General features: G+C 38.6%; 2 protein-coding genes, 2 non-coding genes and 1 pseudogene across 12 annotated transcripts in view; 3 read left to right on the top strand and 2 right to left on the bottom strand.

The window, feature by feature from the left end:
• DIS3L (DIS3 like exosome 3'-5' exoribonuclease) overlaps positions 1 to 2897 on the top strand; it is a 34381-nt gene extending 31484 nt beyond the window's left edge. For 6 of the 8 annotated variants that reach the window (XM_022579832.3, XM_089907080.1, XM_089907079.1 and 3 more), the window contains 4 exons: positions 70 to 248; positions 1472 to 1617; positions 2034 to 2208; positions 2296 to 2897. In XM_022579832.3, coding sequence (XP_022435540.2) covers positions 70 to 248; positions 1472 to 1617; positions 2034 to 2208; positions 2296 to 2604 — 809 coding nt within the window. In that variant the 3' untranslated portion in view covers positions 2605 to 2897. Of the gene's footprint in view, positions 1 to 69; positions 249 to 1471; positions 1618 to 2033; positions 2209 to 2295 lie in introns of those variants that run through there. The other 2 variants (XM_022579833.2, XM_089907084.1) reach the window with 2 other exon arrangements.
• A 937-nt stretch (positions 2898 to 3834) lies between these two features.
• Positions 3835 to 20784, bottom strand: TIPIN (TIMELESS interacting protein). Of its 2 annotated transcripts, none has more exons than XM_022579838.3 (8): positions 20684 to 20784; positions 15569 to 15709; positions 15366 to 15444; positions 15089 to 15164; positions 12245 to 12367; positions 11960 to 12023; positions 7197 to 7403; positions 3835 to 4415 (listed from the first exon to the last, which is right to left on the bottom strand). In XM_022579838.3, the coding sequence occupies exons 2-8, from the start codon at positions 15699 to 15701 to the stop codon at positions 4225 to 4227; spliced, it is 873 nt and encodes a 290-aa protein (XP_022435546.1). In that variant the 5' UTR covers positions 15702 to 15709; positions 20684 to 20784; the 3' UTR covers positions 3835 to 4224. The 2 variants fall into 2 exon arrangements, with proteins under 2 accessions (XP_022435546.1, XP_022435545.1); XM_022579837.3 differs by lacking the exon at positions 20684 to 20784 and adding an exon at positions 20491 to 20667.
• LOC115802781 (U6 spliceosomal RNA) lies at positions 5686 to 5790 on the top strand. Its single transcript, XR_004023332.2, has one exon. It is a non-coding gene; the product is annotated as a U6 spliceosomal RNA (small nuclear RNA).
• Positions 11300 to 11435, bottom strand: LOC115802794 (small Cajal body-specific RNA 14). The gene has a single exon (XR_004023343.1).
• LOC149750173 (H/ACA ribonucleoprotein complex subunit 3 pseudogene) lies at positions 20785 to 22824 on the top strand (annotated as a pseudogene).
• Positions 22825 to 26901: the final 4077 nt, after the last annotated feature.

The raw sequence follows: 26901 nt of genomic DNA, 5'->3' as shown, positions 1-26901 counted from the left end.
TAACCTTGAGCAAGTTGTTTAAAAAGTATATTTTTTTGTTTATTTTGATTTTTTGGTTTATTTTTGAAGGTCTAGCATTAGATAAATATACTCACTTTACCTCTCCGATAAGAAGATACTCAGATATTATAGTACACCGACTGTTAATGGCAGCCATTTCAAAAGATAAGAAAATGGAAATTAAGGAAAATTTGTTCAGCAACAAAGATCTTGAGGAATTATGCAGACATATCAACAACAGAAACCGAGTAAGAGGGAATTTTTAATTCTCTTACCCATCATCTCTTTTGCTAACAGAAAAGCTTTATTGTATAGTGGAATGAAGTACCGTATATTCTAGCAAGTTAAACTCTAGAATTATTCCAACCAACGAAATAACATGAAACATCATAAAGTTTGTTGAGTAGCTCTCAATACATTTACAAATGTTCTGAAGTGACTTAATGTGAATTTATGAGATTTACCACGGGTTAGATGTTTTTCCCAAAATGTAGAAATGTGAAAGATTATTATCTTACTACCCAAAGATAATAACAATTCTAGACACTTCTTTTTATTTATAAAATTATCCAATCATACCTGCTGTTTGAAACCTGCCTTTTTTCACTTAACATGTTATTGATAGCACACCATGTCAATATAGTTACATCATTGTTTTAGAAACTGCTTTGTATTCTATTTTATATTGTTGCTAGTGGCCATAATGTTGTACAGCTTGGAACTAGACCATTTGGTGATACATAAGATTGGAAGCTGCCTAAATGTTTAATATTATTTTCTGTATCCAGGGTTCTAGTTTGATACTGTGCAACATTATAGCCACTAGTCAGGTTGGTTTAAATTAAAATTTCAGTTCCTCAGTCACACTAGCCACACTAGCCCAACAGACACATGTGGCTTGTGGCTACCTATGGGACAACACAGATACAGAACGTTTCCACCATTGCAGAAAGTTCTGTTAGGCAGCACTGTTCCAGGCAATCTAGTTTACAACCATCCTTGTGTATACACTTTTACAGACTTCTTACATTTTGCCTGGATAAATTCCTGGTAATAATGAATTGCTGAGTCAAAAGGGCTGCACAAATAAAACTTTCATACCTATTACTAAATTGCCCTTCAGAATAGTAGTTCTAATTTGCACTTCTACCAGCAGGATTTGGGTAGGACAGACTTGAAAATAAAGGTAAGACATAGACCTGGATACTTTTCCTCTTCCTGTATGAACTATAGACAGTTTTTAAATAACAAGTTGTTTTCTTAAAAGAATTTTCTAAGACATTTTTGAGGGAATGATAAAGGGTCCCTCAAATTTGACTTAATTCATAATAGAGAAGAATGTTTGTATTAATAGTTTTCTAGAACCTAGCCTTTTTTAAGTCATTGTTTCTGTGGGAATATGAATCCCATGTTTCTTGTGGGGATGTCAGGGAAGTCCACCATCATGCTTTGGGGTTGTGCTTCTTCTTAGGCAGCACAGCATTCTCAGAAGCAGTCTACAGAGCTCTTCCAGTGCATGTATTTTAAAGACAAAGACCCAGAAACTGAGGAGCGTTGCATAGCTGATGGGGTTATTTATTCAATTAGGACAAACGGTGTGCTTGTGTTTATACCAAGGTATGTTATTTCTAACACAATAGTTATTAAGAAATCATGGTTAACCTTAAAGTATAGACATGGTATATAAATGGTACATTAGATGTAATTTATTAAAGCATTTATTTTAGCAACTGTTTTGTAGTTATCATATGTACATAATGTAATACATAATTCATTATGTAAGTATAAATGGATATTAGAATCTAGTACATCTGTATCAGTCTTAGAGTTTTATTTTGTTATTTAGCAAAATATTTTGTTTCCATCTGCTCAATGAAATAGATATTTGGAGGTAAATCAGATGAAAAGTTCTTTTTTTTTTTTTGGAAAAGTTGTTTTTAATCTGTAAGAAAAACTAGCATTCTAGATAAGTATACAAAATCTGCATACTAAGAATATATTATCTCTGGATTTTTATTCTGACAATGATTCAGGTTTGGGATTAAAGGTGCTGCTTATCTAAAAAATAAAGATGGTTTGGTGATCTCATGCAGCCCAGATGGCCATTCTGAATGGAAACCAGGATCCCTTCAACGATTTCAAAACAAAATCACCTCTACCACGACAGGAGGGGAATCTGTTACGTTCCATTTGTTTGACCACGTAACAGTAAGTCTGTATTTATGTTAAGTATTGCTTTCACTGCAAAGAACAAAGACTGTGATTTAGTAATATGCATTTTCTCCTGTATGACAGGTGAGAATATCTGTACAGGCCTCACGTTGCCATTCTGATACAATAAGGCTTGAAATAATAAGCAACAAACCATACATGATGCCAGATACAGAACTTTTTCAGCAGAGTTCCTTCTTGCTAAAGAGTGATTTAGTGAAAGAAGTAACTAGATCAATGGAGGAAGCTCAGCTTGCTCAAGAAGTCAAAGTAAATGTCATCAAGAAAGATTATCAAAAATATTGCCAGACAAAGGGAAGAAGCCTGTACACACTTCTAGAGGAAATAAGAGACCTAGCTCTCCTGGATGTTTCCAGCAGTTATGGAATATGAAACTCTTCTTACTTCATTAAAAGACCTTTGTCTTACGTGAATATTTTACCTTCTTTTAAACATTAGGATATAATTTTCTGCATCACCCAATGTCACCCAATCCCTGAATGGGATTGGGTAGATATTTCAGATATTTGTGAAATGTTTTCTTATCATTAATTTAAGTTGCATGAGATAAAGTACAGTTAGGTCACTATGGAAAGTGGTTTTTCAGAGATAAGTAGATACTGAATCCTGGCTCTGCAAATCATGTTGCTGGTCTTGTTAATAAACCCAGAATTGACTTTTGGTTAGCTTGTCTCAAATCCATTCTTTTATAGTATTAATTTTTACAGTAATTGCTACATTTGGGTCATAGGCCCCTCTGACATCTGCCAGATTAACTTTTCAGTCACTGTCAGATAATAAGCTCCGTCCTGTCCACGTATCCACTTTAAAACTCCCTATTTCGTATTTGACTCAGTCACCCCTGCTGTCCCCAGCACCAATTGGGGATAGGGCTTAGGGAGCCGGGTGGGGTGCACAGGGTAAGGTCTGTTCTCTCAAACCTCCATTCCCACCCTCTCCTTGGATGTTGAGTTGCATTGGACTTGCCCTCGCTGGAGACTTGTTACTTAGCACCATCACTCTGCCAGTCTTCCCCCAAAAAAGCAACCTTCCCATGTCCTAGTTTGTAAAAACTAGCTTTGCCTTTCCCTCTCCCCCATGGGAATCTCCTGCCAAGAACCAGACCAACCTCTAAACTTGATTCTCAACGTGGTACTTTCTATCTGCAGCTACCCTTCCACCAAGTTGATAAACTCAGGCAGGAAAAACTCCAATTAGGTCCTCCCACCACGTGGCCCTAACACTTCAGCCTCATATTCACCATTCCCAAAGCTCTCATTTCCTAGATTTTCATTTCTATATTATTGTACATGTTCTTCCCAATCCTTGGCATCTCCACTGAATCCTCCCTACGTGCTCTGTGTTCTCCATTATACTTTGCAAGTTTCTCTCCAACTAACTAGTCAGGAAGGTACCAAGGAGCATGTGAACTTCCCCAGCACCTATGCAGGCCAGGCAATGTATCAGCTTTTCACGTGACCCTTTAAGTATTAAAGTGATTCCTCAAAAGACATGTAAACACATATAACAACTGTGAACATTTTACCAAAAGTGTAAAGTGTAGAACTAAATAGCAATGAGAAACTTTTATAAAGCCTCTAGGGATAGTTTGTGAGCTTATTATTTAAAAAAAAAAAAAGAACATTAGCATTTATTACATATTTACATCTTAAAACACCACCCAACTTAGTAAAAACAGGGCATTCAATGGCACACTAGCAGTTGAAGCTACTTATTAACTACCAATCATTTTTACAAGGTCATACCCATATAAAAATAAACACTAAGGAGAATAAATAGACAACGAAAGTGAATAAGAAACAAGTATAGATAATACCAGATTTTAAACAGGAATCTATAAAAGTTTCACTATATAAGGATTTTCACTCAAAGTAGGCAAAATGCATAGTCATCTCAAATTTGGAAGACAGCAAGTTAATAGATTTTCTCATTTGAGGCCTATCCGACCTCAGTAACATTTCTAGATGAAGCCTTAACTTACTATTATGTATTTTAAAAGGACTGGTCCAGTTGCATTTTCTCTATTTTTAATTCCTCCTCTTCACTTACAGTATTGGCAGCAGCATCACTATGTGGATAATCTAGAAGGTCTTTGTTAAATCCATTTGATTCTTCCTCCTTTTGCTCCTCACCTGTACTACCCTCTTCAGGTGTCTGTGTACTGGGTGTGTTCATTAACAAGTCTGCAAGAGAAATCATTATTATTCATTACAAGCACCTGATCCAATCTTACCTAATACAAACTTCTTCACATGTTTAAATCAGTAGAGATGAAATCTATGATCACTTTAGTTAATGTTAATTATGATAACTTTCTTCCAAATAAAGCCATTTTTATACATGTATAAAATCCATTCAAAATGCAAGTCTTGAACTCAGACTTTTGAATCAGTCAAATGCAACTGTTCTCATTTTAAAAATCACAACTACTAGATAGAAGTTTTTAAAAATCAAATGTTCTTATGAGATGTATATCAAAGGGATCTACAGTAAAGAACATTTAAGATACTCATTTCTAGTGAAAAATTTTAAAGGCATATATTATAAATATCTTTTGTTTAATCTTTATTTTTTTTGGCTGCGTTGGGTCTTTGTTGCTGTGCACGGGCTTTCTCTAGTTGCGGTGCGTGGGCTTCTCATTGCGGTGGTCTCTCTTGTTGCGGAGCATGGGCTCTAGGGCGCATGGGCTTCAGTAGCTGTGGCACAAGAACTCAGTAGTTGTGGCTCATGGGCTCTAGAACACAGGCTCAGTGGTGTGGCGCACAGGCTTAGTTGCTCCATGGCATGTGGGATCTTCCTGGACCAGAGATTGAACCCATGCCCCTGCACTGGCAGGCGGATTCTTATCCACTACACCACCAGGGAAGTCCCTTAAAGTCATATATTATAAATAGAAGATGAGCCTTAAAATGCTTATTGCCACGTAAACTTTGATAATGACAGCAAGGAAGAACTGTCATCAACAATAGTTGTATCTTCATTAAATTTTTCACAAGGTAGTACAAAACATCCATTTGTTAAGTTAAAAGTTAAATTCATCCTGGACTTCCCTGGTGGCACAGTGGTTAAGAATCCTCCTGCCAATATAGGGTCTACACAGGTTCGATCCCTGGTCCGGGAAGATCCCACACGGCGCGGAGCAACTAAGCCCATGCACCACAACTACTGAGCCTGTGCTCTAGAGACCACGAGCCTCAACTACAGAAGCCCACGCTCTAGGGCCCACGTGCCGCAACTACTGAGCCCACGTGCTGCAACTACTGAAGCCCATGCGCCTAGAGCCCATGCTCCGCAACAAGAGAAGCCACTGCAATGAGAAGCCTGCGCACTGCAATGAAGAGTAGCCCCTGCTTGCTCCAACTAGAGAAAGCCCACGTGCAGCAACAAAGACCCAATGCAGCCAAACAAAAATAAATAATTAAAAATTTTTTGAAACTTAAAAAAAAAAAAATAGTGCTTGCTTCAGCAGCACATATACTAAAATTGGAATGATAGAGAAGATTACCATGGCCGCTGTGCAAGTATGAGACACAAATTCGTGAAGCATTCCGTATTTTTAAAAGAGTCATGTACCACAATGTTCATTGCAGCACTATTTACAATAGCCAGGACATGGAAGCAACTTAAGTGTCCACTAGACAGATGAATGGATAAAGAAGATGTGGCACATATATACAATGGAATATTACTCAGCCATAAAAGGAAATGAAATTGAGTTATTTGTAGTGAGGTGGATGGACCTAGAGTCTCATACAAAGTGAAGTAAGTCAGGAAGAGAAAAATACCGTATGCTAACACATTTATATAGAATCTAAAAAAAAAATGGTTCTGATGAACATAGGGACAGGACAGGAATAAAGATGCAGACGTAGAGAATAGACTTGAGGACATGGGGAGGTGGAAGGGTAAGCTGGGACGAAGTGAGAGAGTGGCATTGACATATATACACTATCAAATGTAAAACAGATAGCTAGTGGGAAGCAGCCACGTAGCACAGGGAGATCAGCTCGGTGCTTTGTGACCACCCAGAGGGGTGGGATAGGGAGACACAAGAGGGAGGAGATGTGGGAATATATGTATATGTTTAGCTGATTCACTGTGTTAAACACCAGAAACGAACACAACACTGTAAAGCGATTATACTCCAATAAAGATGTTAAAAAAAAAAAATCATTCTAACTGGAAAAAAATCATAATAATACCACTGAATAATTTTCACTTGAGAATTTCATTATTTTGGGTGAAACTTGTTTTACAACATGTAATCTTCACTACTTACTGTAATTCCTATTTTCCTATTTCAAAAGGAAAAAACTGGATTGGAAATTGACAAAGATAAATGCGACTGTGCGTGCTTCATTCAAAACCAATTTGCAATTATTTTTAAATATAGTTTTAACAAACTTGTCTAGTTTCCAAACCCACAGTCTGTTTAAAAAACAGCAAATTTTAAGGCAGTTTTAAAAGAGACAAGGGAATCAACAAGAAATCAAACATGACGGCTCACAACAGAAGTGAAACGCTGCAATAAAAAGCATTTTTGGACCTATTCATGTCACAGCAAATGGCTCTAAAGTCCTCAATGGGTACAAAGAATTTTATATGTTTAGGAAAGTACCACAGTAATGTTTTAATTATCATAACGATAAAATTGTATGTCACATGTTTTAAGGAGTCAGGGAAGAATATGTTTTCGAAAGATCCAGAATCAATTTTAAATGATTAAAACAATTTTTTAAGAGACACTCAGCTACCCAGAAAACCATCCTGGACGCATATATTCTTTGAGGATTCCAGCTAGCTCTCAAGCCCACTCTCTCTCAAATATACGTAAGCTTAATATACTATATCACATTTGTCTATTCCTAGAGGTATTTTATTTTGGGGAAGAGTAAAGAAGTTAAAATGTCTAACATGCCCTTGATATATTAATGGTAGCACATAAAATCCAGCATAAAATTTACCATTTCCTAGGGACTGACTATTACTCAGTAGCTTTGCCTGTCTTCTTTCCAAGGCCAGTTGTTTATTTCTCTCAATTCTTTGTTGTTGTTCTTCTGTTAGGCTTCTACTCGACTCAGAAGCAAACTTTGCACTTTCAGATGAGTTTGTCAGAAAGGGATCTAACTCGGTAGCATTTACACCATGGCCATTATTTTCCCCTACTTCATCTGCAGTAGAAAAGAAAAAATTAGTACATCTGTAGTGTTAAATTAGTTAGAAAAAGAGCTTATGCAGCTATTAACTGAAAACCAGTTTAAAGCAACAAGGTGCCAGACCTGAAGAAACAATTTGTGAGGTATGAGAATGTTACATGCTTGATTCAAACAAGTAGAAGGAATATTTATTAATCACTTTAAAGAGGCATTTTAAGTCAAATGGAATACTAGTTTAAAAACATGCATGAACAGAAAGCAAAAGTTCTTAGTTGCTAATAAAAGAACTTAAAGAATCCAAAGTATATCCTTGTTGTGTTTTTCTTTTAATTAATTTATTTATTTTTGGCTGCGCTGGGTCTTTGTTGCTGTGTGCAGGCTTTTTCTCTAGTTGCGGCGAGTGGGGGCTACTCTTCCTTGCGGTGTGCGGGTTTCTCACTGCGGTGGTTTCTCTTTTGTGGAGCACAGGCTCTAGGTGCGCAGGCTTCAGTAGTTGTGGCTTGCGGGCTCTAGAGCACAAGCTCAGTAGTTGTGGAGCACGGGCTTAGTTGCTCCGCAGCATGTGGGATCTTCCGGGACCAGGGCTCGAACCCGTGTCCCTTGCATTGGCAGGTGGATTCTTAACCACTGCGCCACCAGGAAAGCCCTATCCTTGTTTTATATTAAAAACATTTTAGTAGCTTGCCATATTGTCTGTATGATACACAGTAATGATTTTATATAGGCTATTTTTTGTGTACGGTAAAACTGAGACACAAAGTGAAAAAGGGGAAGAAATTTAGAGATCTGTGGACATATTTCCAAGTTAACTTTTTAAAAAATTCAGTGCTCTCTACATGATTAGTCTTAATAAATTCTTAAAGTCCTGTACACCAGTTATCTCAAAGTAGGATGTTCCTAAAATGATCCGCAGGGTATGAAAAGTAAATACTAGATCTTCCATTTATATTTCATTTAAGAATTACGAAAAATTAAGTTTTACTAACTTATATTTAAAAGAACTGGCAGTGACAAACTATCACTTATCCATATGACAGCTAATCATCTGGTCTGTAAGCTACCTTCAAGACAGCAAGCTCATACTGCGGAAGGGTGGAATTGGGTCCTCACTCATTTTTTAATTTCAGCATACTATGATATATGGCTAATTCTGACTACCCAGTTAGGCAACCTGACACACTATCTATTTTAACCAAAACAACCCTAACAAAATGCACAAATGGTAGCTTTAAAAGATTTCTGCAAAATAACAAAACACCTGTAGGTAGAAGATAACAGAAGTACAAGCAAGAACTAAGAAGATGGCAAAGCTGACACTTCACCTTCTCTCTGTATCATTCACATTATGGTGTTAAAAAAAAAAAAATAAATAACCTCATCAGATCTGACAAGTAGGTAAAAAAAAACTTCATTATCACCAAGACCACCATTTGAAATGAGCTTACAATTACTCTCCTTGTCCTATGCACATATTGTACAGTGAGGTATTAGCTAATGCCAGTAAAAACCATCACAACTAGCAAAACATTTAAAACATAAAGACAAACCAGTGAGGTTTAAAAATCATGTATTTAATCCAACATTTTACAATCTAAGCCCCTTTTGAGGTTTCTTCCTTAATAGTGAAAGACAGAAAGCCATATACTTTTCCTTCCTGATATGGAAAAAAATGTGTCAAGAAACTAAAATACATTCCTTTGTCAGGAAATATTGATGGAGTACATTTAGAAAACATTGCTGGAAAAGTTAAGAAACAAGTATTAGAACCAACTATGCAATATACAGGATTTCTAATACGCTTCACCTTATAGGGCTTATAGGATTCTGAATTAATAGTAATGAAATACATAAAAAACTATTCAATACTTTTCTGTGAGCCATGAAAGGAAAGATCTCTTCAACAGTAAATGACCTCTTTAGTACAAACAATGTCTTAACAGAAAATCCATGTGAATATAACCACTTTTGACTAGGATAAAGGTGGCATTAAAAAAAATTAGAACCACACATGAAATTCATTCACTGCCACATTCATAGGCAAGCTATTGTGGCAAAGAAGCTAAAGCCAAAAATATTCAATGTGCTACAGGATGCCATCACTCTGGTACATATAAACTAACAGATAAACTACATAATAATTAAAGGGAAATAAGAGCTATTTAAAAAAAGCATAGTGAAATCAGGAATGGGGCTGAGGGTCCAATTTTAACAGTGTGGTAGGGGAGACTTCACTCAACTGACATTTGAAAACAGTTTGACACGGGTGAGAGAGTTAGCCATGCAGATTTAGGGGCAGGAGGGAGGGAAAGGACAGTGTTCAAGGCAGAGTGCAAAAGCCTTAAGATAGAAATATGCCTGGAAGGCTCAAGGAACAGCTAGGATGCAAGTGTGGCTGAAGCAACGGAATAGTAAAGATACCGTCAGGGAGGCAAGAGGAATGGGATAAGGACACAAAAACAAGATTCTATAGGGCCAAGTAGGACAATATAAAGACTGTGGCTTTTACTTTGATTGAAATAAGGAACTACTACAGGGCTCTGAGCAGAGGAATGACATGACGACACATGCTAAAAATATAAAAACTAATTTTAAGTAAAACGATTGAAAAGGGGCAGATGAAAATTTGCTAGTAAACGTCAACAAAAGTCCTTGCACTGGTGAATGAGACTGAAAGATGAATACCAAGATTTACTAAGTGCAGTTAATGATGCTCTACTTCCATTTGGGTTTACGCATCTTAGAAAGGTTAAAACCAAGATTTGGGAGAAAAAACTGAATCTACAACCAAACCTTCAAACCACTGATCAAAAAGTATTAGCCCAAAATTTTTGGTAAAAATTATTCAGTAGAATATTCAATCATATTGTTCTTACTTTAAAACTGCAATGTTAAGATCAAAATGTACATTATATATCATATCAGTACAGCAGTACATGTATTAGAAAAATAAAATGTTCAAAACATTTTTACTGTTGTAGTGCCTCATGCAAAAGTCTGGAGACTATTCTCTTAGAATACAAAGAAAACAGATTCAACAACTAACAAGGCTCTCTGATACAGGCCTCCTGTATGTACCCTATACCGCAACTTGCCTGTAATTCCATGAATGGTGCCATGTTCATTTATGCCTCTGCATAAGTAGCTGCCTCTATCCAAAATCACCTCTGCCTAACTTCTACTGCTTATCATTTAAAGTACTTGTGATACCTCCTCTGTAAAGCTTTCCCCTCTCCTACCAAGCTTTCCTCTCCCCTAGGTAAAAGTAACTGTGTTCTCCTTTGCCCCGTACGCTGTCCCCTGTTCATCTCCAATTACAGCACCTTGCAGACTACTGGCATGTTACTAGTTCACGGTATGTTAGCCCATGAAGCAAGGGGTCTGATTGCATTCACCTTTATCCCTAAACCTTTAGCACATAGTACGCAGCTCAAAAAGTTCGATGAGGGCTTCCCTGGTGGCGCAGTGGTTGAGAGTCCACCTGCCGATGCAGGGGACATGGGTTCGTGCCCTGGTCCGGGAAGATCCCACATGCCGCAGAGCGGCTGGGCCGCTGAGCCATGGCCGCTGAGCCTGTGCGTGCGGAGCCTGTGCTCCACAAAGGGAGAGGCCACAACAGTGAGAGGCCCGCGTACCGCAAAAAAAAAAAAAAAAAAAAAAAAAGTTCGATGAATAAGCTAACTGACCCAGTAGTATACGCTGTGGGATTTAGACTCTAATAACTAATTCCTTTCCATCTATCAAATCCCATAACATCAATTCGTACCATACCTTACCAAGTAATTAAATCTTGGATTATTTAAATCACAATCCTTCACACTTTTAAAAGCAGTTTATAAATAATTTGGGGGGATTCTATATGGAGCCTGTATTTTCTGCTACATCTATTAAATTTTTTAAAAACAAAAAACAAACATGTATGGAGCCATCGCACAGAAAATCTGACAACTATACAGACTCTGTCGGCAGGAACCATATGTTTTGATGTGTGTGACTGCCTATGGTTGCATTGTACAACTAACAAATGCAATCAATACCAGGAACAGTCACATAGGTCTAATTAAAGTCCTATATACAAGATCTGTACTCTTGTGTGAGATGTGACCTATTTCATCATCAAATTGTTCTGCCTAATTCCTCAGAGCCACTTTTTTTTTTTTTTTTTTTTTTTGCGGTACGCGGGCCTCTCACTGTTGTGGCCTCTCCCACCAGGTAAGCCCCAGAGCCACTTTTTTATAATGGTGGACATGTATATGAACACTGTATCTTGTCATATATTTTTATTAGCAAGCACTACAAAGGATCAATGGGTCATCATCATGAATTCTCAAAAGCTCATGTTCTGTGGCTAAATATATTTTACAACATCTCTTAATGGCATACCACCATGTCTTTAAGAAACAAATATCATGCACAACATTCTAGACGTACCAAGGCATCTTAACTCATTCCTATTTACTGTACTTTATATACTCAAAATAGACTAAGAACCCATTCCTGTAACACTGCCTACCCCAACTAGATCTATTTCTAAAAGCAAAATTATTATAAAGTAGATAAACCTATATTCTTACCATTATTGCTAACAAAATCTTCATGTAAAATAGGGAGATCAAGTCGAATTCGTTTTAAACAGGTCTGAAAATAAAAAACATTTTTACATTTTCACTTAGATTTGGGGGAAAACGGTCACTGATTTTATTATTAGTTTCAAAAAAAGTTGTTCAAATAGCTACTATTAGTTCCTTCTCTCTACTAAGACTGAAAATGAAGACCCCCAAAGAGCTACTTAGCCTCACTAATCTATCCTTATACAATTTAGCATTGTGAATGATATTCATAATGATCTCAACACCAACCTGAACTTCCTTTTTATTTCCCAGATATTCAACTCTGTCAATAAAATCTTCAAATTGCAGTTTAGGGAATAGCCTATGCGCCCAGTGCTCCATGTGTCTGATTAGTGTCTTCAAGTCCTCAGCCTGGAACATAAAAATAAAAATGCTAAATAGAAGACTCATTCTCACAACTGACCTTGTCAGCAGATTTTAGAACTGAATAATAGTATCAAAGTCACTCGTGTCCTTTTATATTTATAAGGTTAATAAACTTTTAGAAGAAACTTTAAGAAGAAAAATATTTATCAAGGGCTTAGAGCAGGTGTCCCCAACCCCCGGCCATGGACCGGTCCATGGTGGGTTAGGAACTGGGCCGCACAGCAGGAGGTGAGCAATGGGCGAGCAAGAGAGCGAAGCTTCATCTGCCGCTCCCCATCGCTCACATTACCACCTGACCCATCCCCCACACCCCTCACCACCCCTCGTCCCCCGGGAAAAACTGTCTTCCACGAAACCAGTCCCTGGTGCCAAAAAGGTTGGGGACTGCTGGCTTAGAGGACTGCAATCTATAGCACTGGATAGATTTTTTAAAATCAGAGGAAAAAAGAAACCCAGTATGAAAACTTAATAAAAGTTAAAAGATAATCACATGTGTCTTTTCAGACCTATAAATACTTGAAAATAAACTTCAATAAAATATGGCAAGATAGCTTTTAGAAATAACTATACAAACTGACAGGTCTCTAAACGATATACAGAAAGCATTGAGAATCAGCTCTGTGAAAATATATTCAGAAATCCCAAGGGCAAAGTACCAAAGACTAGCAAGAACAGTGTAAACATTCTCAGACCACAATACCTCTCTATATTTGAAATTTCAATTTAACATTAAAAAATTTTTAATGCAAATGAAAAACAAAGTTTAATAAACTGGAGTAATAAATGAAAAAAGTTCCAAGTTCCTGATTTTACTGTACAATATTTTTTTATTTTCTTATAGTATTTTAAAATAGGAGACTGGTTAAAAGCTCTGGATCAGACTGCATAGATTCAAATCTAAATTCTACCACTTAATAGCTGTGTGACTTTGAACAAATCACTTTACCTCTGTGTGCCTTTTTCTTCATGAATAAAACGAGAACATACATACCTCACTGGGTTGTTAGGAGGATTAAGTAATACAAGTAAAGTGCCTGACACAAAGCAAGTCCTCAAATGTTGGCAATTTTTGTTTGTGGTGGTATATGATCTTGTCTAAGAAGCTAATGGTTAAAACAATCAACTCTACCAATAACTCAATATGTAATGCTGAGAACATAATGTCATTTCATTCTCATTCTGATAAAGATAAAAGTTCTTTCAAAAGTTCAATCATCCGGCTTCCCTGGTAGCGCAGTGGATAAGAATCTGCCTGCCAATGCAGGGGACACGGGTTCGATCCCTGGTCCGGGAAGATCCCACATGCCGTGGAGCAACTAAGCCCGTGCGCCACAACTACTGAGCCTGCACTCTAGAGCCTGTGAGCCACAACTACTGAAGCCCACACGCCTAGAGCCCGTGCTCCGCAACAAGAGAAACCACTGCAATGAGAAGCCCATGCACTGCAACAAAGAGTAGCCCCTGCTCGCCGCAACTAGGGAAAGCTCACGTGCAGCAATGAAGACCCAATACAGTCAAAGATAATAAAATAAAAATTTTTTTAAATTAAAAAAAAAAGTTCAATCACCTATGACCATTTTCCAGTCGTTGGGATAGCTGATCAGCCACCTCACAATATCACATTACACCCAAGGGACAGAGAAGAGAAATACCTAAATACAGTGTGAAGTCCCAAGTCATACATGGAGAAAAAAGCATCGAGGATTCAACTTCGTTAGAAAATAGTAGAATTTTCAAAGGCAAAGTACAGAAGACTAGACAAACTCAGAGCCCAACCTCACCCAGTGAAGGAACACAAAATATTTATCCTTTGTATAAGTTTATTTATCTTTTAAAGTACTTATTATGAAAGTGATGAAGAGGTCATAAATTCAAAGCACCAATTCATCACTACTACCTGGAAATTTCAATAAGAGCAATGAATTAACCGAGCTGGGCATGGTTTTAAAATATCTTGATTTATGTTTAGTTTTGTGGCAAAATAGGACACAGACTTATATTCTCCCTTCCTGTCCACCAAAACTAAGCAAGTGTACTACAATTTTCAGCCTCCCAGGTTTGAAATCTTGGGATTAATTTTTACTTTTGTACCTCCCAATCACCTCCAAGTATTATATATTGTTCATCTCTCTACTATTACCCTATCCAGGCTATTTCACCTCATTCTGCTGGTAGTGAAATAGCCTCTGAATTGCTATCTGCCTCCAGCTGCTTCCCTCTTTCCAACTATCCTGAATACCACACCAAGATCATGCTCATGCTGTGTTAATGTTACTCTAGCTGGGCTGTGAAATGGAAAGTCGAGGCTCTGCCCTTAACCACCGGCAGTGGAGGCTTAAAACTCTAAAACTCAGCGTCCTTCACTAGGTAACGGGACCAACACCTACCCCAGAGGTTGATAATGAAAGAATATAATTGAAAATACTTCATAAACTGCAAAGCTCTACAAAGGTATCATCTGCAAACAATTGTACCTACACGCTGCACGATTCAAAGAGAATTTTTAAATGGGATTTACATTTGTGCAGTTCCTAAATGTCTTCAAATAGTGTCCTTTCTACTACATCATAGTTTCTAAAGAGACATGATGATGAATGATGGTATCTGTGAAACATTCTAAGATTCCTAAGAACATGATAATGGGCCCACAGTCTTATCGATATTTTAAAAAACAAAGGTCTAAAATAAAAATCAGACACTTCTTACCTCATGACCTTTACCTTTGAATTTTGCCTTATCAAACACATGCCTTAAGGCTGGAAGCCCTCTCTCTGAAATTAATCTGTGAATAGAAATATGTTTTAAATTTCAAGTTTTCTAAAGCCATCAAGGCCAAACCAAGACCATAAGAAGAAAAAAATATTAACTACTGAACTGAGAAAAATGTCTGATCTCCAAATCATCCCAACCAAAAGCCTGTAACATAAAAGGGAAAAAATGATGGAAAGAAAAGTATAAATACTTAAGGAAATAGTAAATGTACCTCTCAGCATTCAGCTTGGGTATATTCCTTTTAACTGTTCTCTTTGGAGGTACAGGAACAGGTGCTCCTCTCCCTAACTCTGGTGAAATATACCAAGATTTAATATTACTTAAGTAATTTAAGCCTCATTTATAAAATGTATCATTTCTAAGCTGTTAGATGGATAGCTGAACATGGACACCACTTTGGAACCCCATACAGACCTTCTTCAGGTTCAGCTCCTTCACCATCTTCTCTCTCTGGAGAGGCTGGAGGTGGGAATGGAGGAAAAGTTTCATCTTCTATATGCTCATAATCTGGTAGGTCAATCAAGCCATTCTCCTGTGGTTCTAGCATCTTTTCCTCTAGGGGGGAAAAAAAGTAAACATGTTTATGCATCCAAGTAGTCTTCTTATTACACAGTTAAGTTCCACTTGCAGCAAAATGCACGTGTTTCAGTCAGTTAAACCATATTTCAAACTCACACATCGTGAACTGAAGTGAAGAAGATAGCAGTTATGGAAAAAAGAACAAAGTTAGAAATTAGAACTGAGTTCTAATGTAGACCCTACCACTAAATAACAATATGATTTTGAGCAAATCATTTTACCTCAACTGTTGAGTTTCCCCATCATAAAATGATGATTTTAACTTTTCAGAGGGTTTCAAATTGTGGTCCAAAGGGGTGTGAAATAGGCAGGGTACAATACCTCACCCCCACTTCAACCAGAGAAGCTTTTTAAAAATACTGTTGGGAATTCCCTGGTAGTCCAGTGGTTAGGGCTCTGTGTTCTCACTGCTGAGGGCCCGGGTTCAATCCCTGCTCCAGGAACTAATATGCCATAAGCTGTGCAGGAGGACCGAAAAAGGAAAGATAAAAATAAAAATACTGTTTACATATTGGTTTTCTAGTAAGGTTTCCTTTGAAGAAATGGAAATAATCCTTAAGTTGGTAACTTGAAAGAATGCTTTTCAGTACCATCTTACTTGACCTCTCAGAAACATCTGACACTTTTGATCAGTTCCTTTTTCTGGAAAAGTGTTTTTGTTGACTCCTGAAACACAGTACTCAACTGGCTTTCCTCCCTTCCTGGACACTCCTCCTGGATCTTCTTTGCAGATTCATATTCCTCTAACCTGGTCAGTTAGTATCCAAGACTTCATCTTAGGCCCTCTTCACTCAGTTATGCACATGGCTTTAATTTATAGATGACCCATTAATTTTTTATCTCCACCTGAGCATCAAATCCGAGCTCTAAATCCCTACTTCTCATTTTACAGCTCTAAAATTTCTCAAAGGCACCTATAACTCATCATGTATAAAACCAACCTTCTAAATTTTCCCAATTCAATGAATGACACCTATCCAGCTATATATCAGAAACCTGCAACACTTCATTAACACTTCATTCCCCCATCCTAAATACCCTGTCCATTTTACTTCCAGATTAACCCTTGAGTCCGTCCATTTCTCCCTATTTCCACAACCACTTCCTAACACTTCTTGTTTGGATTACACCATTACTCCTATCCATTTTGCCCTTTCAATCCATTCTCCATATTACAGCTAAACTGAACCTTTGGAAATGTCAAGGTGATCACATTACTGTTAGGCTTAAATACTTCAATGGCTTCCTACTGCTCTTAGGATAATGATAAAACTCCAAGGCCCTGCAGGGTTTAGCACTTTCCTACTTCTCCAGACTTACTTCACACCATTCTCCATGCTTTTTCTTTCTATCCCTCAGGCCACTAGACCTTTACAAAAGCTGTTTCCTATCTTGAAGGCTCTTCCATAACTCCTAATCTTTTTCAGATCTCAACCGTCACCTCAGAAAAGTCTCCCCCAATTTTCCTAAATTAAATCCTCCTATGACAAGCATTCAAAATGTCAAGTACAAGTTTTGTAGCACTCACCCAGTTCCAATATTAGGTTCTATTTGTGTGATTATTTGATTAATGTCTGTCTCCCATCATAGACTGTAGCTCTAAAAGGGCAATGACAAGGTGGGTCTCTGTGCTCCTCTACTGTATCCCCAGAAGTGATATACAGCCAGTGCTCAAGAAATAGCTGTTGATCTTGGTCCTCCCAACTCGAACTAGCAGAAAACCTGAGCAGTTCTGCAGCCCCAAAGGAGGGCACACCTCCTAACGCCTACTTCAAATGTGGCCAAGAGGGAAATGCACAGGCAAGGGGCTCCTGGAGGGCAAGGCTGGGACCCTGGAGGAGGGGAACAAGGGGGTGGCCCCAGAGAGCAGAACTGAGGTGGCCAATTGAGCTTTCTCATTTCACTGCCAGGGCAGGTAGCCCAGGAATCCTCACTGTCCAAATCCATGTGCTTCCTGAATTCAGACGGTGAGGATTATTTTTAGTGAGTTCAGGTCATGGGTAAGTGTAATGCATTACCCAAATCTATCAGATTCCTGAGTTTGGGATAACATGAGAGTTCATGAAGGAAAGATATCTCAAAAAATTATCTGAATCTGTTCAGTTCCTGAGTTTATGGACAGGGAGAGTTCTGATGGCAATGATACTTGTAATTCCTGTCTAGCAGGATTTAATAACTGCAATCGGCCACTAATAAAAGAAAGAAAGAATTTGGTTTTTTTTTTAATATTTATTTGGCTGTGCCGGGTCTTAGTTGCAGCACTCGGGATCTTCGTTGCTGTGTGTGGGACCTTCGTTGTGTCATATGGGGTCTTTAGTTGCGGCATGCGGGATCTTTAGTTTCAGCATGCAAACTCTTAGTTGCGGTATGTGGGATCTAGTTCCCTGACCAGGGATCGAACCTGGGCCGCCTACATTGGGAGTGCGGAGTCTTAGACACTGGACCACCAGGGAAGTCCCAGAAATAATTGTTGAATGGAGGAATGAAGAGTTCCAAAGCTTCCCCAAAACTGTAAAACTACTGGAGCTAGAGGATCTCCAAAGTCTCTCCAATTCTAAACTTCCAAGACCACAAGTACATAAAAAAATATATATATATATCAACCATAGGTTTTCAAAATTGGAAAGGCAGTTAAAGGTCATATTGAAGTTCTTTCGGTTAAGTAAAAATGAAAAACACATTTTTCATTTTTACCAAGAAATTTTTTGAACAACGTATTCACCATTTTGTTCCACTACCTTCTGCCATTTTTCAGGTAACTTCATAATTCCATCTTTCCAAAACTTTTTAACCTTTTGAGCAAAGAACTGTTCCAGGTGCCTTTTACAGTCTTCCAGGGAATTGAAATTTTTTCCATTAAGAGAATTTTGTAAAGACTGAAATAAATGGAAATCCGAAGGTTCAATGTCCAGTGAATATGGTGGATGAATCAGAACTTCCTAGCCAAGCTGTAACAGTTTTTGCCTGGTCATCAAAGAAACATGCAGTCTTGTGGTATCCTGATGGAAGATTATGCGTTTTCCACCAATTCTGGACTCTTCGTCAAGTGCTGCTTTCAGCTGGTCTAATTGGGAGCAGTACTTGTTGGAATTAATCTTTGGTTTTCCGGAAGGAGCTCATAATGGAGGACTCCCTTCCAATCCCACCATATACACAACATCACCTTCTTTGCATGAAGACCAGCCTTTGGTGTGGTTGGTGGTAGTTCATTTCCCTTTCCCCATGATCTCCTCCATTCCACATTATTGTACAGTACCCACTTTTCATTGCCCATCACAATTTGTTTTAAAATGGAACATTTTCTTTACATTTAAATAGAGAATCGCGTGCGGAAATATGGTCAAGAAGGTTTTTCGCTTAACTTATGTGGAACCCAAACATCAAAGTGATTCACATAACCAAGCTGGTGCAAATGATTTTCAATGTTTGATTTGGATATTTTGAGTATGTCTATCTCCCACATGGTATAACTTTGATTGTTCTCAATTAATGTCTCAGTTTGGTCACTGATCTACCTGACTGTGGAGCATCATCCAGAGAGAAATCTCCAGCACGAAACTTCACAAACCACTTTTGACACCTTCGATCGGTCACAGCACCTTCTCCATACACTGCACAAATCCTTTTTTATGTTTCAGTGGCATTTTTACCTTTCTTGAAATAACAAAGCATAATTATGCCAAAAGTGTTGCTTTTTGTCTTCCATCTTCAATATTAAAATGGCTACACAAAAATTCACCAATTTTGATAAGTTTTTTTAAATGCACGTTGATATTTCATTGTTTCAAATGAAGTTAAAGACAACTAAGAAGCGCTACTAGAGCCATCTTGCAGAAAAAAGGAACGAACTTTTTGGCCTCACTCTATCAATAGTTAAGCCTTCTGGGAAGAAATGGGGCTCACACCTTTGAAGCCAACAGGGAGCGATGAATGAGATAACAGGGCACACACTATATTAAGTGTGACGATGCAATGCAAGGAACCAGCCAAGCCTGGGGTAGGACTTGTCAGGAAATTTGTAGTGAATAAGATAGCTTTGTCTTGGGCTTCCCTGGTGGTGCAGTGGTTGAGAGTCGGCCTGCCGATGCAGGGGACGCCGGTTCGTGCCCCGGTCCGGGAGGATCCCACATGCCGCAGAGCGGCTGGGCCCGTGAGCCATGGCCGCTGAGCCTACGCGCGGAGCCTGTGCTCCGCAAAGGGAGAAGCCACAACAGTAAGAGGCCCACGTACCGCAAAAGAAGATAGCTCTGTCTTTAACTTCTTGACAATGGTTGCCTAGTCTCTTTTTAGACATTGATTAAGGTCTCTTCACTTCCTTCTCTAGTCCTCAGACTCGCAGAAGAGTGAAGGTAACAAAAAATTTTAATATCCAAATTCGTTCCCAGACCCTTAGGTGTCCAATGCCCAACTTTTCCTAAGTCACCAAAACAGAAGTCCCTGTCGCTAGGAAGTCCTACCAAACTGACTCAATGACCTCCTTGCTACCCAGCCCTAAAACCACAACACTTCCCATCCCATCCCTCTTCTCCGACCTCCCTTCATCCTCACTCCCCTGTCTGTCCTCTCACATCAACCACATTCATTCATTCATTCAACATTCACAGGACGCCTCCAGTGTTTAGAAGCCCCGGTACAGAAACTGGAGATATAAAGATGTATCTGACACACGTTCCCTTGCACTAAAAGGCCTGGTTTAGAGAGAGACAGACCCGAATCGTAAACAAGAAGTAAAAGCGCCGGCCCTGGTCCCCACCAACCTTCTCTCCGCACAGGTCGCAGCCGGTCAGGCCTCCTTCCTCTCCAGTCCCGATCAGCCCAGGTCCGTCTCAGTCATGTCCTCCTGCTTCCTCACTCCCTCCTTGCGACTTGCCGGCATCCCCGCTCCCCAGCCTGACTCCCTCGGCCAGCTCTCCCCTCGGGAACTTCACTCTCCCGCCAGCCCGCTCTCACCTCGAGCAGACTGCAGTAGCCACAGCACAGGGATCCGCGCGGCCGGGAAACGGTGTATCTCGCGAAACTCTCGCGAGAAGAGTCCTTGGCTTTTGGCGCCAAAAGCCTGGGCGGTGCCTACCGGACCCACCTCCCCCAGGTCCCGCCCACCCACGTCTATCCCCACCTTTCCGGCGTCCGACCCATCCCACACTGCTTTCCCTACCGCTTCCGCCCTCCCGAATTCTTCCGAGGAGTTTAGTCTCCTTGTCCGCGTGATGTTCGTGTTTGTTATGCTCTATGCACTTCAGACTTGGGAAGTAGATCTCAGGTTTTTAGAAAACTGGGTTGTGGACGGAATATAAAGGATGGAGGCAAACAGAATTTGACGAGAAACTACCGATTCTTCAGAGTTACTAACAAAATTCCTTGAACATAAGAGTTCTATTAATTGAATAAAGAGCCGAGAAAAGAGGCAGTAAAGAGTTAGTGTTAGGATTGTGGGCACAAAGAAGAATGTCAAAAATATGTTACCTTTAATTTTTTTTAAGTGAGTCCAAATATATTCGTGCAATATATATTTGCTTGCACACACATGCACACAAAATAAATATATAAGTAAGTGGAGATGGGAACTGGACATACGGGACAGAGTGGGATGGGGACTTAACACCATACTTTTTTGGAACATATAAATGTGTTAACTATTCAGAAAACTAAAAAAAGTTACCTTTAGCACCTATAGCATCAAGATTTGACAGACCAAGAAGATGAGTGGTGTTTGCTACATTCTTTCTCTACTTTTATGTAGCTTGAAATATTTCATTAAAATTATAGAATATGTGAAAAGAATAAGAGAAAGTAAATTGCAAGCTCTATCTAAAATTATGTATGCAAATATGTATATGTACCACATTTTCCTTAATTTTATGGTTTTATTTCTATAAATGCAAGATAAAAAATATTAAGCAATTTATAAAATTAACATTAATTTAAACGGGAAATATGTTAACTTCAAGAGTCCGGGTAACTGAGGCAAGCGGCATTCTTCTAATTATCCAGATAACAGTCTATATTCTCCACTTTATATCTAATAAAATAAATATAAAAGCACTTTGAGGGAATTCCCTGGCAGTCCAGTGGTTAAGACTCAGTGCGTCCACTGCAGGAGGCATGGGTTTGATCCCTGGTGGGGGAACTAAGATCCCACAATCTGCCTGGCCAAAAAAAGAAAAAAAAAGCACTTTGAGAAATTAAGAAGTTATATGCCACCCCGCCCCCCAAAAAAGCCCAGAGGTGAAGCTCTGAGGGTTTGAATCTCAGTTTCATCATTTACTACTTGTTGACATTTCTGCTTCAGTTCCTTATTATTAATAATAGTATCTACTTCATAGGGTTATGAGGAGGATTAAATGATAGTACTTAATAAATGTTACCTATTATTATCCATATAATTTGTAAATTGTTTGACCCTTTCAGAAAATGTAAAGGCTTTGGTAATTGATTGTAAGTCTGTGTGAATATAACTACCACAGTTGTAAGGCACTGGCATATTAATGTCTAAGACTGTCCTCTTTTTCATATGTGAGGAATACTAGAAATATATTTTCCTTAACAATTGCACCAGAAATATAAAAAATAACTTTCTCATAGACCATGTCATTAAAACTTTTAGAACTGTTTGATGTTTTTAAAAGTGAATAGTGTTGAAAACACATGAGGCTGTCAGTTAGAGGAGCTACAGATGGAATTGGAACCTCTGGCTTCAGTGTGGTCGGGTTTCTCCAGTATTACCTCAACGAGCTGGGAGACCGGGTCTATATGCTGAAGAAGCTTGACCCTATGGGACAACAGACCTGCTCGGCCCATCCTGTTCGGTTCTCCCCGGATAAATATTCTAGACACCAAATCACCATCAAGAGACACTTCAAGGTGCTCATGACCCAGAAACCGTGCCCCATCCTCTGAGGATCTTTGAAAATTTCATGTCTCTTCTGCCTGCTAGCCTTCGAGAGACTTTCTGAAACCAAGCTCTCCAATCCGTGAGCCTTGAAGCCTTCCTACAACCCTTGCTCTTTGAAATCCAGTCTCATCATTGCCTTTGATCATGCTTGTTGTGAGGCAATGATGGTAGCATCCCCTTTAAAGGGAAAATGTTTGAATCTTTTCATACTTCGAACCTCCCAGGTTATTAAAATGATTTGAAAGAGCTAAAAAAAAAAAAAGAGTGAACAGTGTTAAAGGAAAAATAGACTATCAAAGAACAAGGATTGAGTATAGAGTGTAAAAGTTTTTCTGGAAAGCTGGAAACCCAGTCCAGAGGTGAAGTTTGAAAGAAGAAAAATGGGGTAAATCTTTTAAAACTAAAAGACCATGAACTATTTCTAAACCACATTTGAAAAGCAAAGTCTCTGTGTCTTATCTATTGGCTGGTGTCATTTGGGCTTATCACTTAGGTAAGTACTGGACTGGCTGGTGGTAGTGATTTGCTATGTACTTGAGGACTTCATCTCAAGACTGTGGCATCAACTTGCCCCTGCCTTGTACATAACATGCCCAGGTTGGGATCGTATCACCCAGTTGGGTCTGCATCAGCATTAGTAATCAAGGTGACGAGCCCAGGGATTTTTTTTTTTTTTAACAAGCAAATATTTTGGTGTGTCTTTATTTTTATTTTTTATTTTGTTAACATCTTTATTGGAGTATAATTGCTTTACAATGTTGTGTTAGTTTCAGCTATATGTATACATATATTCCCATATCCCCTCCCTCTTGCGTCTCCCTCCCACCCTCCCTATCCCACCCCTGTAGGTGGTCACAAAGCATGGAGCTGATCTCCCTATGCTATTCGGCTGCTTCCCACTAGCTATCTAATTTACATTTGATAGTGTTTATATGTCAACGCAACTCTCTCACTTCGTCCCATCTTACACTTCCCCCTCTCCATGTCCTCAAGTCCATTCTTTACATCTGTGTCTTTATTCCTGTCCTGCCCCTATGTTCATCAGAACCATTTTTTTTTTAGATTCCGATATTTGTTTTTCTCCTTCTGACTTCACTCTGTATGACAGACTCTAGGTCCATCCACCTCACTACAAATAACTCAATTTCGCTTTTTTATGGCTGGGTAATATTCCATTGTATATATGTGCCACATCTTCTTTATCCATTCATCTGTCAATGGACACTTAGGTTGCTTCCATGTCCTGAGCCCAGGGATTATTAATTAGGATCTGGTCAGCTACAAATAACAGAAAAACTAAAACTAAATAAACTAAAATAACAATAAACAAGGTAGAAAGTTTGTCTCTCACGTACAAGAAGTTTGGAGGTAGTAAGTTCATAGTTGGTATGGTGCTCCATGGTGTTAGGAAACTGGTGTCCTGTTTTCTTGCTTTACCACGTGAGCACTCCATTCTCAAGTTCACCTTATTTTCTGAGATGGCTTCTAGAGCTCCAACTGCATTCCAGTCAGCAGGAAGGAGGAAAGAGAAAAGGGCATGACTCAACATTTTAAGAATGTTTCCCAGAAGATGCATACGATAATTCTGGTTACATCCAGAATGTAATCCCATGGCCACACACAGCTGCAAAAGAGGCTGGGAATATAGTCTTTATTCTTGGTGGTCATGGCCCAGTAAAAACTCAGGGTTTCTATTACTGTGGAAGAAGGGGTGAAAAGATGTTGGGGGAAAATTAGTAGACTGCCACATACAATAAAATAGAAAAAAATAAACGAATGTTTTTATTTTGCAAATCTAGAACTTTAGAGTGTTTCCAAAAATATTAAGAATGTGAATAACTAGTACTTTCACAATAAGGCACATAAGCAGTTCTCGGCACAAGAAGGCTATTACATCACTGTACATTGTATTAGACCTTTGGGAATCTTTCCTGGACTACATCCTCAAACCATAACATCAGCTCTACTAAGAACTAAAAGTCTGACCACAGTCAAATCACTTTATTGCTCTGAGTCTGTTTGCTCTTTTGTAAGACAGAAGGTATGGATTAGATCAGTGGTCCTCAACCTTTTTGGCACCAGGGACTGGTTTCCGTGGAAGACAATTTTTCCACAGATGGGGGTGGAGTGGGGGAGGATGGTTTCTGGATGATTCAAGCGCATTACATTTATTGTGCACTTTATTTCTATTATTATTACATCGTAATATATAATGAAATAATTATGCAACTCACCATAATGCTGACAGGAGGCGGAGCTCAGGCGGTAATGTGAGCCATGGGGAGCAGCTGTAAATACAAATGAAGCTTTGCTCGCTTGCCGCTCACCTGCTGTGTGCCTGAATCCTAATAGGCCATGGACCGGTACCCATCCATAGCCCAGGGGTTAGAGACCCCTGGATTAGATGATGCCAAAGGTACTGTTTTAATGGAGGATACTGAAGAGTAATAAATCAACAGGTATTTATTGAGTGTTATGTGTTTTAGGTAATAAGCCATATTGGTAAGATAAGATAACCTTTGAAATACCCTTTCTATGTTTGGAAGCTCCTACTTTATGAGTTCATCCCTAAGATAGAAGCAAAAAACTCATCTTCTCAGGGTTGCACACAGCTAGATATATCCTGGGTACCCCAGTTCCACAACAAAATGAGACTGCAGGTCAGAAGAGGGTGAAGTGAAAATGGAAGCACTGCTTGCAATCCATTCTGGCAAAAAAACAACCAGCTTCCAAGGGCAGCAGAGCTAGACATGCTAGGGGTCATGTTCAGTGTCCAGTGTCAGTGGTGAGAATACAAGTGCACTTTTTCCCAGTGGTGGCACCAGGAGTGTCTCCACTAGAGCAACAGAACAGCACAGTTTTGGCATCAGCCTGGTATAGCTGCCAAGCCTCATTTCCTGCCCACTCAGAGATTCTAGGAGCCATCTGTATCCTTTAATAAATTTCTTTTCTGTTTAAACTACTAATGAGACCAGATTCTGTTATTTGCAATGAAGAGCCCTAACACACATTGACCAATTATAAATGATAGAAGACAATATACAGTTACATGCTGATTTGCTTGGAACCCAAAAGTTGTTTAAGTGCTTGAGGAAAGAAAGATGAACAAGAGCTGGAGAAGTCAGGGAAGACTTCTGGAAAGATCTGGAACTTGACCAGAATCTTGGAATTAGGTAGGATTTGGATGGGAAGGTGCCCTAAAATAAGAGAAATAACAGAAGCATAAAAAATATTGGGGAAATTGATAAATAAAGTTAAGATAGCTATTTTGAACAGAAGGATCTCATCATAGTTTTTTTTTCATAGCTCCTAAAAGGTTTTAAATATTGTTTTTATATAGTATTTGATACCTACAGTATAATATATATAATATTTATGTATGTTATAAAGCACAATAGAATATACATACTTGTGAACATACCATCCAACCTAAGGACAAGCCAACATCTTACATCTAATTATTTGTTTATCCCTTCTCTGATTCCCCTTCCTACTGAGATCACTATTGTCCTGAATTTTCTATTTATCATTTCTTTTTTTTTTAATATTTTTTTAATTTTAATTTTTATTTTTTTTATATATATATTTTTATATATATATTTTTTTTATCATTTCTTTTAAAAATAGTTTTTGTATATAGGTATAGGCCTAAACAATGTAAGAATATGCTGTTTACTATTGCTTGTTTTTGAGCTTTATAGAGATGGTATCAAACTATATGCAATCAGCTTGGGCTTACTTCCTCACTTCATATTTTGTTCTGTGATTCTTCCATGTTGTTTCACACAGCTGTAGTTTAGAAAATTTTCACTGCTGTGTACAATTCTTTACTGAACGTACCACAACTTATTTAACTGTTCTCTTGTTTGATAAACATTTGAAATGGTTTGAGGTTTTCTGCAACTCTGCACAGCACAGCGGTGCTATTTAGTATTCTTATACATGTATTTTATATATGCATTCTTAGATATGTATTGTTACATATGTACTTATATATATGTGTGTGTGTGTGTGTGTGTGTGTGTATAGGAACAAAGACATTGAGAGGACAGGTGGAAGGGATAGCCTTTGATGGCAGCACTTCTCTCCATTCAAATATGAAGGATGAGGTGTTTAGATATAAGTGTGTTATTAGGTTTTTGATAGGAAGTTAAGAATCAGAGAAGATGACTGAGTCACTACGTGGCTGAAGTTTTCCCAGGTAAGTGCAATGGAAGGAAAAAGGAACAAGGGACTTGAAGTATTTTCAGGAAGTGATGGACCTTGGAATCTGAAC

The sequence above is a fragment of the Delphinapterus leucas genome, chromosome 2 (assembly GCF_059928025.1).
Source record: "Delphinapterus leucas isolate spDelLeu-1000000601 "Yukka" chromosome 2, BTC_Dleu_Yukka2, whole genome shotgun sequence".
Taxonomy (NCBI): Eukaryota; Metazoa; Chordata; class Mammalia; order Artiodactyla; family Monodontidae; genus Delphinapterus; species Delphinapterus leucas.
Note: the sequence above shows the minus strand (reverse complement) of the source record. Positions and strands in the feature narration are given on the sequence as shown.